The following is a 17,788-nucleotide window of genomic DNA, read 5'->3' on the forward strand; positions in this document are numbered from 1 at the left end:
ACAGCCAGGTCTGTGGAGAAAAAGAGAAAGGAGGGGGGGTTAATTGAAGAGGGGGGGGTTTTGCAGCGCTGCCGGGATACGCCGAGCTCCGCCGGCCCTGCCCCGGCCCTGACCCTGCGGGCGGCCCCGGCCGCGCATGCTCCAGGCTGGACAGCTCCTGAGAGGGAAATTTAAAAACGGGCAGGAGCCAGACCCGGCCCCGCCGCCTTCCGCGCTCCCCACAGCCACCACCGCGGCCCCAGCCCCCGAGCCTTCCTCCTCTGCCGGGGGGGGGCTTCGCCTCACTGAGGGCTTCACCTCCAACCTCTCCCCTCCCCTCACGGAGGGCCCCGAAGCGCCCGGCTGAGCCCCCGCTGAGGGCAACCAGCAGATTCCGAGCCCCCCCCCTCCTCTCCTCTTCTTCTTCTTCCTCCTCCTCCTCCTCCTCGAGGGTCGCCAGAGGGACGCCCCGCCGCGCCGGGCCCCCCCCGAGGGCCGCCAGGTTTGTGGGGGCGGTGGGGGGCGGCCAAAGCTCTGCGGGGCCTGTCGGTGTGTGCCCCCCCCCACCGGGGGGCTGAGGCAGCGCGGTGAAAAGCTCGAAACCTCCCCAAAAAGGGCACCTTTTTTGGCTGGTCCCGGCGCTGAAGCGGCACCGAAAGCCCCACAGGGGCTGAGGGGGGTCTCCCCCTCCCTCAAAGCCCCTCAAAGCCCCAAATAACGACCGGTGGGTGATGGTGGGGGGCTCCTTAGGCTCCGTTCCCCTTCAGCCCAGGTGCCTGAGTGGGGATTTTGTTGTTTTCCCCCCCCCCCAACTCCGGTGCTGAAGTGCTGGATAGCTACCCCACCGTGTGAATGCTTCCCTCCCGTTCTGTTTTCTTCTTGTCTTTTGCGAAGGAGATGATAGAGAGCGATCTCCCGTGCATCATGTCAGGAGGCGTCAGGAACGCAGGGCAGAGCCTCCACCCTCCGCAGGAGTACAGGTGAGGTCTCACCCACCCGGCCGCACGCACTGCGCTGCCAGAGCCTGCTGGCTGAGGGTTCATTAACAGTTTTCATGATTTCCGCACCAAAATGTAGCATGTAGAAATCCTGCTGTCCAAAAAAAGCTAGCTGCGTTACTTCTCTGCGCCAAATTGGCTTTCTAAGGTGGTGACTGCTTATAATGCGTTACTTATTGCAAGTATTTCTGTTTAAAGTGTTTTGGTGCTAAGCCATTTTTGATAAATACACCTTCAGAGCCTCGGGCTGACCTTCTAGTAAGCTCTCTCTACTCTAAGAGCTTTGCCAGACAAGGATATTCTTCCTTAATTATGTAAAAGTTCCCTTTCAGATTGCATTTTGCATTATTATGAAGTAGTCATTGAATGACTACATCACATGCAGCACACGCTGGAAGAGTTTTTCATTAAAACAAGTACTTATGTAGTACTTCAAAGAGCTGACTTATGCCAGAGTTCAGCTACTATCAGTGGGAACAAATCTGGTTTTGCCAGCAGCATCTGATAATTTGCCTATGCCAATACTGATGCATTTATCATGTAAAAGCGTTGTTAGAAGTCACAGGACAGTTCTGCACGAATTATAGCTGGGTTAAGCTAGGTTACATCTTGTCACATGATGGCAAGTTCCAAGAAATACGTAACAGCAGAACGTGATCTGGTTCTCACAGTTAAAAACAAAACAAAACCCTTTTTATTGTTTTAAAATAAGGAGTGATGGACTATCACCTTCCTCCCAGCCTGAGGGTGTTGTCACGCGTTTCTGTGCGTAAGAGGGGTCAGCCGCAGGTATTCTTCTAACAGCCTCTTTCTATTCAAAATGCAAACACTGCTCTGCAGCCTCTTGCAGCTCAACAAGTGACTTGTAATTCTCTCTGAAGCCACTGTGGAAAAAAAAGGTTTGTGGAACTCTGTTTTGCTGTTTACGAAAACGCTGTTTGCTACAGGCATTTTGCTGGCTATGTAAATATTTGTAAAGAAATTATTCAGTATTTAATGACGGGTGTGTATGAGAGAGGCTTCTGGGTACTTACATGTAAGTCTGTACCGGTGCCCTGAAGAACTCACCACCTTAACAAAGACCCTGAGTACGGAGAGAGCTATTCTTTAACTCATAGCTGCAGAAAAACAAAACCACTTTTTTTTACTGAGAAAGATTGAATTTATCTTACTGCCAGCAAAGGAACTGTAAAAGTTTCTCCTTTTATCAGGGTCAGCTGCTTTTTAAAACTACTGTTAATTCTCTGTTAAGCATTTTGAACTCAGCGATCAGAGTTCTCTAACGTTTTCCACCCATTTGTGATTTCTTTACTGCAGTTCTAAAATGAATTATTTGACCTCGTTTAATAGTGGCAAATTCTGATAAAAATGCATAAAATCTGAACTGCACCATAAATGCAGAGCAGTATTTGTCCTACTTCATGAGAAAACACTTTGGATTATGTAAAAGAAAATCTTTTAGACTGAATGATTTTAAGAAAAGAATAGACCTGTCAAATTCTATCAGCTCTGTTTACTCTCCTGCTGTCACCACAGTCCAAGACTGGAACCCACAGTCCTGAGTGCTCCATGGGGGAGCATCAAGGCTCCGCAAAATGGGAATGGCCTCCAATTAGTGAGTGGGAGGCTGGGGCTGTGCTGAGAATACTCTTCTGTCTCACTTGGAATCTTTCAATTGGGCAGTTGGACTTAGAGGAGACCGGGCTTTCCTGGGAGGCTGCAGGAAGAAACACTGAAAAGGGAGAGAGCGCTTGTGCATGTGGGCAGGGGATCAAATCAGTAAATGCCAACACGTTTTCCTGCATTTATGCATAGAGCCTGAAACTATGGGTTTGCTTGTTTTAAAAAAGTAGGAAAAAAAATGATTTTAGCAGACATTAGAATTCTCTGGACCTAAAGCATCTACAGTAAATTTGAGGTAGCAGATAGCAGCCTAATCCTCAGTACTACTCTATACAAAGTCCAAGCACTTTTTGCACCATAATAAAATGATTTTAGGTAAATATCTATTCTGTGGATTCAGCTGTGGGATATAAAACATCATATTCTATATAGGAATGATAAAGGGCCATCTCATAGCTTCTCCAAGTCCTATGTTGTTATGGAGCTTTCACTGCCTGGCTATCAGTGCAAAGCAAAACTTGATACCAGCAGATTTTCCCAAAGAAAATACTGCTTCCATCATGGTTTTCATAATTGTAGTGGTGACAAACATTTCTAATGATTTCATGTGACATTTCAGGGAATAAAGGCAGGGAATAATGACACTTGGAGTTTTTAAACACTTTACTAACACTTTGTTAATTATAATTAAAAGCCTAATATTATGTTTTAGTGTAAATATTTTGATATCAACATCAAAGCAATAAGCAGGGTACAAGTGCAATGGTGCACTTGTGGTTGTGTCAGCACAAAGCTGTGTGTGTTATAGGAGCTGACTCAAAGCTACCAAAGCAGTGGAGAGCTCCCATGGTCTTCAGTGGGTTTGGAGCTGGTCCTTGAGATTCAGCTCATGAGTGTTGTGGTCTTCTTGCAGTATTTTTTTTCCCTGAAATTTGCAGTTTATCTTCATGCAGTCTAGTTTAATTGGTGCAAGAGAAGTAGAAGATCTATGGCAATGAATGCAAGTGCAGAATCAGATTTACTGTGAAGATCTTTAGCATGAGAAGCCCCAGTGAGGCAGGTGAGGTTAGAGTAACGGATTTACAACACTTTACTTTTGGCTTGGCTAAAGTGGACTTGAACTCCAGCAGCTCAGCATTTTGTGTAAGGACAGTGGTTTTATTCTTTCATTGTATCGTAGCTGTGTATTATGATATACTTCCAACTGACAGAAGCCTTATGTAGTATCTTGAAGGCCTTGTAATGCGTTTTCTATTCACGTTAAACTGGAATCAAGTTCTGAGTAGCAATCCTTTTGGTTGGTCATCGGCAATTACTCCACCATAAAGCACTTAGCATGTTAGTGGACTGTATCCCCCTTCATCCCATTTTAATCGTCCCTTTGGTTCTTAAATAAATTGCTCTATATTTAGCTGATTAGGCATTCTGATGATTATTTTTTGCTGTAATAATCACTTTATACTACCGCAGTTTATCATCAAGTCATGTTTAAAAGATAAAGGGTTTTCTTGGTTAAGCTGCTCTTCAGTTCTTGTCCCAAACAGTCACGGTGTCACTTTCTCCAGCTATTGATCCAGCAATTACTTAAGACTGGCAGCAAATCCCATAAGCCCTGAATTATCATGTGTATAAATTAATTATACACACATAACCCCTGGGTTTCGTATGTTCCAGATGTGACTGCATGCAGGGGTGAAAAAGGGGGACAGTCTTTATGTGATGCCGGGTACGTTTCAGCTCTCCTAAGTGGTAGTCTCATATCTGGGTTTGAACTAGGGAGAGAGAGCTACAGTTTGGGATGTCTGCCAGTCAATCCTGTGGGTAGATGGCGGCTGGGAGTTTGCAAGAAGTAAATTTCTGCAGACAAAAGGTTGCAAATGCATAACTAACGACACCGTAATTGTTCCTGAAGAAAATGTCAGTGTCCATTCCCTTGACACCATGTGTGTCTGACAGGGAGTGAGATAATGACTCGATGTGTCGGAGGAATTTCATCACGGGAGTTGCTTCATTCTTCCAAAAAATGTGAGAAACCTCCTAGGAATCAGTCAAACTCGGGCCGCTGTGGATTGATTTAAGTGGATTAGCTCAACTGTTTCCTATGCAGTTCCTGAAATGTGCTAATCAGTATTAATAAAAAAATAGTGGCCCTTGCTCCTCAGATTGTCTTGTAGTTACTGCCAGAACTAGGAGGGACTGGTTTGTATCCAGGCACTATCCCATGGGCTTCTGTTTCCAGTGAAACCAGAACCAAGCTCCTGCGTTACCTCACAAAAGGTGCTTGACCTCCAGCTCAAGACAAGGAAGCAGAAAAGGAATCTGTATCTTTTCAGCATTCCTCTGAGGAAGCTCCCGTGCTCAGGGCACATCGCTCTTATTTTACCCATTGACAAAAACCTCCCCTGCACGGAAAGCAGAGTTGCTGGGTGACCACAGCAGTGACTAAGGCAAGGGAGACAGGTTCTTGCACCACTGCAAAACACGGGATGGTGTATTCTGTGTTCTAAATCAGTTCAGTGCTAATAAACCACAGCTGAAGCAATGTTAAAGGAAAAAAAAATAGCTTTCCTGGTAGACAAGAGTTGATTTTTACAGAAAACATTCGAGTAGTGTCAGATACTTCAACACATTTTTGCACCAGGAGAAACTGATTTTGACATTAGTCACAGCAGATTTTTTTTTTAACTTTATTTAAACAAAACAGATAGTAGATGAAGATACAGGCTGCGTTTGGCAAATCTCACTCTATGGGAAGAAGGGATGATTGTGTGGGCAAAGCAGAGCAAGGAGTGAGCGCCTGGGAGTTCGGGGCTGACTTTGCTCCTAACTTCCTCTTAGGCTTAAGCAAATCGTGCAGGTCACTCGTAATTCAGTTTCCCTTCATCCCAGACTGAAATGATGTAACGGGGTGTTGGGAAACCCCAAGCTGAGATGTATAAAAGTCTCCAAGAGCATGTATAGCTGGATCTGTTAGAGCGTAAGTGTCTTTGTGGGAGGTTTTTGGAGAATCGTCTTCTCTTCTGCACCATGGTGTAAGGCAAGGAGAACAGCAACACCTGACGGGGTAATTGTGTTATTTGCTTTTTCCTTGCTAGCTTTGGTTCATCTAATCCAAAGTATCCTGAGTTGTAGCTGAGGAGAGATGTCCTGGCTGTCCCCTGAAAGCTGCCTAATTTCTGTTCTTGTTTCCAGCAAATCCAGAAATTGCTATAAGAACTTGAAGGCAGGGAGGAGAAAGGCAGGCTAGATATTTGGGACTGGATGGGTGGCGTGACTTCAAAAGGCAAGGTGGAACTGCAGAGTAAAGCAGTGGTGCGAGCTGCTGGCTGTGAGCAGGTGAGGAGCTGGTGCAGGAACGGGGAGGAAGGAGGCAGATGGTTGTGGAGCCTGGAAAACAGAACCTCGTGCAGGGAAACACCTGCACAGGGGGAGAGTGCGAGGAGGAGTGTGTGGAGGGAAAGAGCAGGACAGATGGGATGAGGAGCTGAAGGAGACGGGGAAGTTGACTCCTTTAATAAAAGAGAGTTCAGCTGTCTCCATGGTGAGAAATAGTCACAAACATAAATATTTTCCTTGTGTTGTTTTACATAAGGGAAATTGTTGTGCTTGTTCTAAGGACCGTGCGTAACCCCAGACAAAAGCAAACAGTTTCTCATAACTGCTTCCAGAATGGGTTTTCTGAGGACTTCTCCAGTTCAGTTGTCACTCACTGGGTGAACTGTTGCAAACAGCTAATTAAGGACCTATCACCCTGATTGCTTCGACTTGTTGAACAGTTCCATTGCTTGTGCATGAGCAAAAAGCTCAGGAGTGCTAGAAATGGTAACAAAAATTGTCTATTGAGTGAGAGGCATCCTGAAACTGTGCTTGAAGCTGAACATGCCAAGTGCAGCCACAATGATTTGGTCTCAATTTATTTAGAACAGATGCAATTGAGAGAGCCCGTAGCACTAGAGTCACCCTACAACATCAACCAATTTGAGTGCTTGGCATCTTTTAGGGGCGTGCTCCGAGCAGGCAGAGCCCCCTGAAGTGTGGGAGGTTCAGGGTGCACAGCAGCGTGTAGCTTCCCGTGCCGTATCACAAGGAATGCCCCGTTATTGGCTGAACCACCTGGAGATGAAATATTTTAGGGTGTGCTGGTCACTGCCAAGCTTTTCTTTAGTCTCAGCAGGCATGTTCGGTGGACTTTCTGTAATAGTGCTGAAGGTTCCTGTGCTCTCCAGCGCTGAGTTCCTCGCACAACAGAGCCTGTGAGCGTGAAAGAGGGGAGTTCACACTGACAGCAGGCTGCGGTGACCACCACGTTACACCCAGCTCATTATCTCCAGCTGCGTTAGAACAACTCAACACGAGGAAAGATGCTAAGGTCAGGTGTACAAATACACAGCCCAATTCTTTTCTAATGCTGCAGGCTTCTGCAAGGTGGTGCCAGGAATGAATCTTTCCCTGTAGCTGGGTGCTCCGTTGGTGTCTCCTGCCGGTGCCACGTTAACCATTCAAAACAGCAGATGTGCCAGCAGCACACGTGTATGTGAGGGGAAGAAATTGAGCTTAGGTACGTGTAACAAGTGGTTTTGCACTGCTGACAGGCTCTTGTGAGCTTGGTCAGGTGTGCATCCAGTGCAGGACTCCAATTTCTCAGTGATTCCTGGCAGGAAACTCTGGAGCTCAGCATAAGGAGGTCTGGAAAGGGGACTCATTTTAACGGCCACTTTTCCTGTTTCAAGTAAACTTTCTGTGGGCTGGCTGCTGGCCAAGGGCTATAGGTAAATATTTTGGGCAACGTGTGGTAGAGCAGACAGCAAAGACAAACGTTAGCACTGAGCACTGCAGCATCACGTACTGCAGCATGACTCCTCACCGTCATGTGGAGTCTTACAGATGTGGTGGCCTTTCTAGGACAGAAACACAATGAAACTGAAGGGTTTTCCTGCAGAGATCTGCAAGGAGAGGGGTAAAAAAGGAGTTGATAATTTCACCACACCTTTAAAAACTAACACTGGGTTTGCAACACGTTTGGCATGGAGGGAGCCTTTCTGCACAGCTCGGTGTGTGTAGCAGGCAGCCCTGGGGAATGTGCAGCTGGGGACACTCTGGGCAGTGTGCATTAATTACAGCGTATCACTATTTATCTCATTTACATGCCTTGAAAGGAAATGGCTGCTTTTACTACAGTGCCCCATTGTGCCAGGGCTGTGAACACCCATCTAAAGACACGATCTCTGACTCCTGAAGTTTACCCTCAAATGCGAGATGAAAGGGATGGTGGAGGGGAACAGAATCAGGAAATCACAGCCCGCATTTATCCATCTGTAGCTGGCCTGGCACAGCCCATTTTGCAGGTCGGACAGTTTGAACCCCAAGAGATTAAAATGTTAGGTACTACTGTGCACAACTCTCCTTCCAGAGACAGTTAGCTCAGCGTTTCTCCCTGAAAGCTGGACGCACACTGAGCCTGCGTACTGGGATAAGCTGCTTTTAGCTGGGCATTTAAACACCTCTGTTGGACAGCAGTGGGTGTGCTGTAAGCAGCCTCACCTTCGTTAAGGTGTATGAAATTTCAGCATTCATTGTGAGGACAACCAGGAGAATAGTCCTTAAATGTGAAATATTTATTTTAGTCTGATTAAATTTACCTTTAGTCCCATGATCAGTGAAGACAGTTGTTCTGTAAGTTATTCTGTGTGCGTGAGCAGCAGGGGTGACTGTAAAAGGACTGTAAGATTGATTTCAAAGAGCTGTGCTGTAGTAACATGGGGAAGGGAAGAAAATATCGTTGTTTTGGAAAAAAGAGCTGGCTTGTGCACCTCGCCTTATTACTAGATGTTATTGCATCTTGATATGTGTTTAAAAAGGAGCTTGGTGACTGATATAGACCTAAAAATTCCTTGTAATCACCTGGTCTGCACTGGTAATGGCAGAGCAGGGATGGGATGGGACGCAGCGTGGCCAGGGAGCGATGCTGCCCAAAGCAGGACAAGCCCCCAGGACGGCGCCCAGTGCCCCGCAGGAGCTGCGTGCGGAGCCCCCGCTGCAAGAACAAGGTGGGGAGACCTCTTCTCCCCGAAAAGACGACGGCTGCTGCTGCTGCGGAGCCCATGCAGGGCTGATCCCTGGGCTGACAGGCGGCGTGTGCGGTGGGTGCTGACCCGCGCCGCCCAGCTGACCCCGGCGCTCGCTGCCCGGGCTGCGGGGAGCAGGGTGCCAGATGGCGGTGTGTGCGCGCTGCGTGGCGGCTGTCATCCGGCCAGATTAATGTGGGGTTGGTAAAACGGAGGGGGAAGGGAGAGGGGGGGGGAAAAAACAATTAAGCAAGAATCCCAAAAAAACAATCGAGGCCACGTGCCACTGGGCAACAGTCGTTGCTCCACAATGGGTTATCGGCTTACAATGAAGGGGGCCAACTGTTGCAAACGACATGAGCCTGCCCAGTTTTCAAATCATTTAATGCCCTTGTTTTCTTCCAATCCAGCCAATGTCTGGGCCAGCAGAGCGGTCACCTGACATTCTTTTTATGTATTTAAGTCCCAGGCCTCACAAAATAACTGAACAGGGGTAACCATGGCAATGCTAATTATTGCACTATAACTACAGTAAGAGAAAGAAGCCAGGGTAGGCTGGGAGAGAAGTTTGGAGATGTTTTGGCCAGGATTTGGGCTTTTGGCTCCTGCTCATGAGTGTCTTTTCTTTTGCTTTTTCTTTTCACAGTCTTTTTTACAAACAAATACATTAAATTCTGCTTCAAAGATCTACTAGATAATAGTTTGGGGAAGTTTGATGCGTGTTTCTGGAAATCCTGAATAGAGGAGCTGAAAGCTCCTGGGCAGCCAGGCACTACAGCTCTGGCTCCCTCTGTTAAGCTGCTTTGGAACCATGCAAAACCTAAGAGATGCTCCAGCAAGAGACCAGATTTATTTAAGGCTTCTGCATCATTATTTGGCAGCAAACATGCATTAGTGCCATGCAGCTGGCTTTAACACTTCTACAAGAGTGCTCTTTAAAGGCTTTGTTTCAAAAGCAAAACCAACTACATCCAACCAAACTGTTCTTCTGGATGAAAAAGGTGTCTTCTTGGACAGGAATCCTGCTGGGTTTGCCCTAGGTCTCTAATGATATGTCCTAAGTGCTGCTGCACTCCTCAAGATTGCCATGACTGCTGAGACAAAGTTTAACAGAAGTAAAACAATTTATCCTTTCATTCGTGATAGTTTTTGTTGACTTTAATTGGAGTTTTGACCACACAGAAGCTTGTGAGTACTATGAATGTCTCCCATTATTTCAGTTTTGTACAACACATGCCATCAGAAGCAAAACAAAGGCAGGTGTTAAGGAGCATGCAGAATGTGTCAGAGCAGAGCTTTAAACCAAAAGCAGTCTGTCACAGCTCTGCCTCAGTTTTGTCAGCTAAAGACAGACAGGATGGTCTTGTTTACTCACTCTGTAGCTCTTCATTCAGATCATTTAGCATGTAAAAACTGCCTAAAAGATTGGTTCACATGCCTCATGGTTCCTTGTAATGTATCAATAACCTCATGTGCCCAAATGGAAGAGATGAACAGCTCATTCTGTAATTTTGTTTATGCAGCAGATCTCTGCCTGTCTGTCCCCACCAACGGGTACAGGGGCTGAGAAATGCTCTCTCCAGGAGTTAAAGCCAGCAGCGGGTTCTGGAAGATCTCAGCACAGAAACTTCTTCTGAGGCTGGCTGCTCACCGGATTTCAAAGCTCATGCGAATTTGCCAGGTTAAAAATCCTGACAAGTTTCTTCTCCATCAAGGCCATACACGTGCAATCTTCTGACAAATGTGAAAACAATGAATCAGCTTTGGTTTTGTTTCCAGGCAGTTTCTCTTCCAGGTTCTCATGCTTCCTTCCCCTCCAAATACTGCAAGAGAAGGCTTCTTAATCAAAACATTTTGTATTGTACAAAGCAACACATGATTATGGGCTAAGGACACTGGTGACCGGCTAGCTGTGAAACAAAAGGTCGCATCTGAACTCTGCAAGCAGAATCCCAGCCTGATGTGTTTTCCCTGCTGACCTTCATGAGCTCAGGCATCCCAGACATCTCCTGTTTTACCAGGGACAGACTAACAGCATCTCTGCTCTGTTCTAACCTTTCGCGCTATTTTACAGGCTCTTAGCTTCTGACCCCTCCCAGCTGAGCGAAGATGACCTCCCCAGTGACTTGCAGTCCTTGTCGTGGCTGACATCTGTTGATGTTCCTCGTTTACAACAGATGGCCAGTGGAAGAATGGATTTTAGCCTTGGCGCTCAGAATGCATTGCTACAACAGACAGGTAAACTGTCAGGAGGTTAAACAACCGCTCTCGAAATGTCACGGCCTCCTGCCCCTCTTACTTTCCTCCACACATGCCAACTCTCCCATGAGTAGATTTGTTTTAGGTACATTACGTTTCACTTCCTGCCAGAAGACTGGAGGCTGTTGTCTTCTGATAATGAGGATATCGTTAATAGATTTCTTTCATTTGAAGAGGCAGAGTCCTAGCAGTCACAACAGCGATCTCAGGGTCCGATTGACTGTTCTGCTCAGTGTAGCTGCTGTTGCCTTGTGTGAACTCGGGCCAAGGTATTTAAGACTTGCATTTCAGAGGTTTTCAACAGCCATGAAATTAGGTAATTAATCTTTCTTGTTTGTTTCAACATTGATAAAATTAAGAGCATCTTATTTACCCCATACCTGTTTGCTTCATACAGACTTACAGCATATGTTCACTGAACGCCTTTCTTTTCGGTGTGAACTTTCTGTAGGTAAACACTCTTGCTCCCTAAGGCATTCTGCTGAGAGAGCTCAGTGTATCATCCTGCTTCCTTTAGAGCAGAAATATATCTGGAGTACAAATAGTGCTGAATTTGTGTTTTTTTTTTTTCCTTTTTTTCTTTAGTAAGATACTGTGTCTGTAGCACCGCTGTGGACTCTTAAACAGCTGTCATCTTTCATTCCCCGCATAACAAGTTTTAGAAGCAGCTGAAGTCATCTTTGCAATTTGTGAAATGTTCAGGGTTCTTTGGGGATGGAAAGCTATGGAGAGGTGTGATTATCCACTCCAGAGCTTAGCTGTGATAACTGCATCTATTAAAAATAAATGTCAGCTCTCTTTTCTGACGTGTACTTTCATGTGAACAGTTATTGCGTTTGCTTTCTCCAAAATAGGTCCTGTGGCAAGCAATATGCACTCCTCAGGAGCACCTGGAGCAATGATTCATGTTCAGGCCAGCCTGCCACAGGGAATCCTGGGTTTGAATTTTATTTCAACACATGGAGCAAATGTAAGAGCAACCCTTGCAACACTTCTTAGGAAAAGATGTTGGTAATTTCAAGACTGACATGTCTGTTGTCTTCATCTCAGCAGATGAGCCAGTACCCTGTAGGTGGGCAGCCATCTCCTGGTTTACAGACACAGCAACAACTCTTCCCTCCTCCTCATTCACAGCAAGTGTTTGCTATGGCCCAGAACACACCACAGGTACTGTTATTTCCTTGTGATCTGTGTCTCAGAGTACCTTCCAAGATCATCTCTAGAACTCCTTCAAAAGAGAAAGAAAATCCCTAAGCCTACATACCCGTGGACATTCTGCACCTGACATTTTCCTTTTTTTCCTTCTGCATGTAGTGCAACCCAGCAGCAATCTACAACCCACCCTATGGGACCCAGACACATTATTCTCAGCCACGCCTGGCTCCTCACTCTGCCCAGGAACTTCATCCGAAACATTACCCCAAGCCCATCTATTCGTATAGGTGAGTGGGTAACAGCATGGCACGTTGCTCACAGTGTTCACTGAGGTGTTTTTAAATACTGTAAGCACAACAGCATGAGAATATTTGATGCCTTTTGAAGGGAACAAAATTCCCATCATCCACTCAAGAGTTCTGTGGAAACTGCCCATGGTGGGTAGCAGGAACAAATGAGCAGCTGGACAACCAGCATAAAGGTGGAAAAATAGCACAGAGGAGTAAAATCTGCAGGATCACAGGGTGACTTCTGAAAACTCCCTGGCTATAGGTGCTGGGCAAGCAGAGCACCACAGGAATCCCATGACCAGCCAGGTGTCTGAGGTTGCTAGACCAGGAGCAGGTGTGATGGGATGGCTACGTGTATGCAGCCTGCTGCTAAGTGTTTCTCTCTCCTCTAGTTGCTTGATTGCAATGGCGCTGAAGAACAGCAAAACCGGCAGTCTCCCCGTGAGCGAGATCTACAGCTTCATGAAGGAGCACTTCCCCTACTTCAAGGTATGCGTACACCTGCAAGGTGGGGGTAGAACATCACAAATATTGTTCATAACTTAGTTCTCTAACACCTTCCTGCATCTTTCAGACAGCCCCCGATGGCTGGAAGAATTCTGTGCGCCACAACCTGTCCCTCAATAAGTGCTTTGAGAAGGTGGAGAACAAGATGAGCGGCACCTCTCGCAAAGGGTGCCTGTGGGCTCTCAACCCTGCCAAGATTGACAAGATGGAAGAGGAGATGCAGAAGTGGAAGCGGAAGGACTTAGCTGCCATTCACAGGAGCATGGCTAACCCAGGTAGGGATTATACTACACTTTAATTACTTATAAGAGAGGCGAGGGTTAAAAATGTCTGTTTGTCCAGGAATACGTGCATCTTAAGAAATTAGTTCTGTGGCACAGAGCTGGCTGGCGCAGAACTCCAGCCTTACAACAGCCTCCTCCTCAAACCTGCACAGCGGAGACACCCCCTGTGCTCTGCACTGAGTCAAGTCACTGCTGCTGGCACGAGGCTGCGTGGCAGGGCAGCGCTGCTGCAGCTGGAGGTGACTGAACTGACGGTCATGGCTGGAGGCACTCAGCATAAATCAGTCCCCAGGTTCGAGGTTATCTTTTTCCCCTGTGCTAATCTATCTAGCACATCCAAGACCTTCTGAGGAGCTATGCTGCCTCCAGCATCAGTATCTATAGTGGCAGGTTTTAACTGTTACTCTGCAAAACTCTTTAGTAAGACCTTCTCATTCTTACTTATAAAGACAAGTTTTTGAAGCTTTCAGGAGTTCAATACTGGCAAAATCAACTGGAGTTTTTTGCTGTAAACTCTGTAATATGCAGTCAATGATGAGTAGCATTTTCCTTTGCTTAAAAACAAAAGTGCCGCTGAAACGGTCAGGAGGCTCTCAGATGAATCTTACCCCAAACCAAAGAGTTCAGCGTCCCTGGAAGCAGGAGACGTCCTGAGGATGCGGAGTTCTGCAACTGCAGGTCAGCTGCCATCAGCAGCAGCTTGGTTGCTCTGTGTAAATCTCATGTGATCATTTCTTCAGCTCTGTTAGGGGTTACCATGGAATTTGACTAGGGTAAGGGTTAAGGGTAGGGAAGTAGATGGCATTTCTTTACCCTTTGCACAAAGATTGCCTCCTGTGCTGCTTCTCACACAATTACACTGTTTGCCTTCTCAGCTTCACGGCAAAAGTCTGTGGCTGTGCTCACAAGCGAAATGCTTTGACAGGGCCCTGCTTGAACAACGGGGTTAAACTCACTCTTTTCTTCCTTGGGAACGGGTACTGCATGTGCAGAGGAGCTGGACAAGCTGATCACTGACAGACCGGAGAACTGCAGGCGGCCCGGCAAACAGGCGGAGGGCGAGGTCTCCACCCTGCCCCACCTGGCAGCAGCCCAGGGCCGGATCTCCATCTCCCAGCTGCAGCCCCAGCCCATCATGACGCTCTCGCTGCAGTCCATCCCCCTGCATCACCAGATCCAGACCCAGGCTCGCATCGCCCCGGACTCGCCGGCACCTGCCCAAACGCCTCCTCTCCACGCTCTGCCTGACATGAGCCCCAGCCCCCTTCCCCACCACCCCCTGGGCCGCCCACCTCCCGACTTCCTGACCATGAGCGCGGACATGAACACAGAGGTGGATGCCCTGGACCCAAGCATTATGGATTTTGCGTTACACGGTACAGGAAAGGGAATGTGGGGGAGCAGAGGGCAGGATTTATACAATTATGGAGTTGCTAAATACAGAAGCGGGGCTTCAGCCAGCTGCACTGGGGTGGGATTAACTGAGATAAAAACTTGTGCACTGCGGTAGATGTAAGCAGGCGTGCCAGGCTAACGACCTGGGACACCCCATCTCTCTGCCCCTGGGAAATCACAACTTTACCTGTGCTGTGGTTTTGCCCATTTGTAAAAGGAGAACAACTTTGGTATATAGAGATGCTTAGCACAGTCCCTAAGTTTCTGGTTAGCACGTGGTAGATAAATGCTGCCCAGAAAGGTCCAACCTGCTGCTGGAAGAGCCTCTCAGTGCTTTTGCACTACAGCTGGCACCGTCTGCAAGCTGTGCTGTTTCTAAGCAGCACGTAAAACCCTTTAGTTAAGGACTGACCCCCTGCACAGTGCCTGGGCAGGGTGGATGTGTTGCTGTGACTGGAATTTAATCTCTTACAGGTAACATATGGGAGGAAATGAAAGACGACAGCTTCAGCCTCGACACCCTGGGTGCCTTCAGCAACTCCCCGCTGCACCTCTCAGACTGTGACCTAGGCACTCCCGGCCTCACCCCTGCATCCAGCGGCAGCGACCACTCCTTCTCAGACTTGCAGGTCACGGGTCTTTACACCACCTACACGGCCCTGGACAACGTGGCAGCAGCAGCTCAGTACATGAACCCCCAAGGCAACAAGCCCATCGCTCTGCTCTAAGTTTTGCACCATTCCACGGACCTCTAACTCGGGGGCCAGTTTCTCCCACCCCTTAAGACCTGACCCGAAAGCAATAAAACAGCTCCTCCTACAGACACGTGGAAGGTGTTGGCTATTTACTGGGACGCAGCGTGTGATGCCAAAATAACTCGAGCTGGTGGCTGTGGAGCTTTTCATCCATGCCAGGAGCGAGGAAGGGGCATGGACGGTCGTGTTGCAGGACTGGAGAGCTCTTAAGGACTTGGAAAACATCAATCAGGAGGAACTTTTACTAGAATGCAGCTGAGCTAAAGACAAGCCCAGTTAAGGAAAATGCATTTACCTGGCACTGTGACCTGGACGTTGATGTCGTCACACACACAGCAGCCAGCGCAAGCCAACGGGCTGCTCAGCACCACGATGAAGTCTAGAAGAGTTGATCTCGTTCCACATTCACCTTTTTTCTTCGATTGCCAAAAGACTGTTGCCATCGAACAAAGCTCACATGCAGTCTCTGGAGACACTTGCACCTCTACAACTATTTTGACATGACTATTGCTAATTTATTGTTATGAGATAGCAAAAAGGAGCAAAAAAAATAATGAAAAAGCAAATCTATAGCAGACAACTGTTATATCTAGGGTTAAAAACAAAGTCCTTACCCATGAAGGAATTGGTACTACTGAATTATGAAACTGATCACTGGCTAGAAGTTTTTAGGAATTATGCCTATTTTTAGGATTTTTTAAAAAAACTAGATTTCTTTGTAGTACTGTGTATCGTGTTTCTGTCTATTCTCGTGCTAGGCAGTATTACTATTTGTAAATTTATTTATATTTATTGTTATGAAAAGAAATTATGTAAACTGAGCACTGTTCAATTTTTTAAAATGCTGCAGTAACCTGTTTTACATCAACTAAATTATTCATATTCAAAAATGCATAAATTTTAATCGCTGTTTGTTACACTACATTTCTTTTAAATAAGCACTTTTGATACTGTGAAACTCATGTTTTTTTAAAAAAAATCAGAGACCAAATATTGTAACTGTTCCATACCAATTCAGAATCGTCTTCCTGTTCTGATGAATCCAAGTAAAACTGATTCTAATTTAGATTTTTAGATTTACAAGCTCTGCTGGATACTTGGTAACACACACTGCAAAAAAAAATAATAATTGATGAAACAGTTAAAAAAAAAAAAAAGAGAACTGTAAGTTGAAATGTAGCATTTAGTCTACTTATACCTCTGTGACCATGAATAATATTTATATCTCGGGTTTTGTCTGTTCCTGTTTGTTAATGGAGCTTCCAGGTGTCATGCACGTGGCTGGGGCTGGCCCAAGGCAGAAAGCCTCTCCAGCCGATGTCCAGGTACTAAACACCCACCACAGACCCAAACTTCTTCACAGGTCCCCCCGGGAGGCTGCAGCAGCCCCAGAGCGGGTTCCTTGTGCTGAAAATCGTGGTGGTGAGGCTCAGGGGCCAGGAAGCGTTGTGTGGCCGCGTCTTCCAAGTGCACACAGCCACGGCAGCCCCTTCCAAACGGGCACGATGGTCCAAATCGTAATTTATTGTTCAAGAACAAAAATGTGATTAATGATCATTTGCTGTGACTGGTTTCATCTACAATGTCTTCATTTTTTAAAAAAATAAATATTATTTCTTAGCATTAAGCCCGGGTCATTCTAGGTGTGCTGCATCTCAATTAATCTGGTGCCAAGCAGGTGGCGCGCTGCAGCTCAGCACCGACCACTGATCCCAGGCAGCTGCTACCAGAAAACCAACCCGGCCAGGAAATAATCACACACAGCTTGCAGATCAGAAATGTTTGACTCCAGCCACCCTGTCCAAGCGTGCTGAGAAGCAGACCCTTCTCTTAGGTCTAAGATGTGTGTTTCCATGCCACCACTACATAATATTATCCATTTACTAAGCATTTGTAGCGATCACCTGCAAATGGAAGGGCTTTTTTCTGAAAAAAGCACCTTTCCTCAGGCTTCCTTATCTTTACAGACATAATGCTACATCCATGTTAAGGGTTTTCCCTGGCTCAAAGCCTCCAGAAGGGTTTACAGGTACTTACTGCATGAATTCTTCTTCCAAGAGCTGCTCAGCACCAAAACAGCTCCTGTGCTCCAGGGAAGGAGGCTGCTACCATAGAGCAGCAGCCGCCATCCCATTCTCAGACCCTCCCTGTTCATACAATGACAAAATCAAAGAGCTCAGGAAAACCTCCTTGAGGGCAGTGCTCGTTTTATTGCCACTGGTTTGGCTGCGTGTTTCTGCCCGCCTCCCACGCGGCGAGCATCACCCCCCACCTCCCCCTGACAAAGCACAGTGACACTTTCACACCAGAAGACATCTCCTCACACCCTTTCCACCCCGACCCAAGGACAAGGAGAACTCCCCCCACAGCCCCCAGAATGGCCAAGGGGGTGTCCAACACCGCCGCATTGCCCCCGAGGTCCCGTAGCCAGAGGTGCTGCAAAGCACACGGTCAACTTTTCCCCCAGGTGGATCCATC

At 46.9% G+C, this 17,788-nt stretch overlaps 1 protein-coding gene across 2 annotated transcripts; it reads left to right on the forward strand.

Annotated features, from left to right (window-relative positions):
• Nucleotides 1-16: 16 nt before the first annotated feature.
• On the forward strand, nt 17-16,902 carry FOXN4 (forkhead box N4). Of its 2 annotated transcripts, none has more exons than XM_068653636.1 (10): nt 17-481; nt 874-959; nt 10,740-10,903; nt 11,779-11,894; nt 11,975-12,091; nt 12,239-12,366; nt 12,762-12,858; nt 12,944-13,151; nt 14,153-14,536; nt 15,030-16,902. In XM_068653636.1, the coding sequence occupies exons 2-10, from the start codon at nt 877-879 to the stop codon at nt 15,281-15,283; spliced, it is 1,551 nt and encodes a 516-aa protein (XP_068509737.1). In that variant the 5' UTR covers nt 17-481; nt 874-876; the 3' UTR covers nt 15,284-16,902. The 2 variants fall into 2 exon arrangements, with proteins under 2 accessions (XP_068509737.1, XP_068509738.1); XM_068653637.1 differs by having other exon boundaries at nt 18-481; nt 11,978-12,091.
• Nucleotides 16,903-17,788: the final 886 nt, after the last annotated feature.

Source organism: Anas acuta, chromosome 17 (assembly GCF_963932015.1).
Source record: "Anas acuta chromosome 17, bAnaAcu1.1, whole genome shotgun sequence".
Lineage (NCBI taxonomy): Eukaryota > Metazoa > Chordata > Aves > Anseriformes > Anatidae > Anas > Anas acuta.

What these genes read in the sequence shown, in the direction of transcription:
- FOXN4 (XM_068653636.1), top strand. Translation starts at nt 877, where the DNA reads ATGATAGAGAGCGATCTCCCGTGCATCATGTCAGGAGGCGTCAGGAAC. An exon ending in TGCATTGCTACAACAGACAG is followed by an intron (nt 10,904 to 11,778) that starts GTAAACTGTCAG and finishes TCTCCAAAATAG; the next exon opens with GTCCTGTGGCAAGCAATATG. An exon ending in TTTCAACACATGGAGCAAAT is followed by an intron (nt 11,895 to 11,974) that starts GTAAGAGCAACC and finishes TCTTCATCTCAG; the next exon opens with CAGATGAGCCAGTACCCTGT.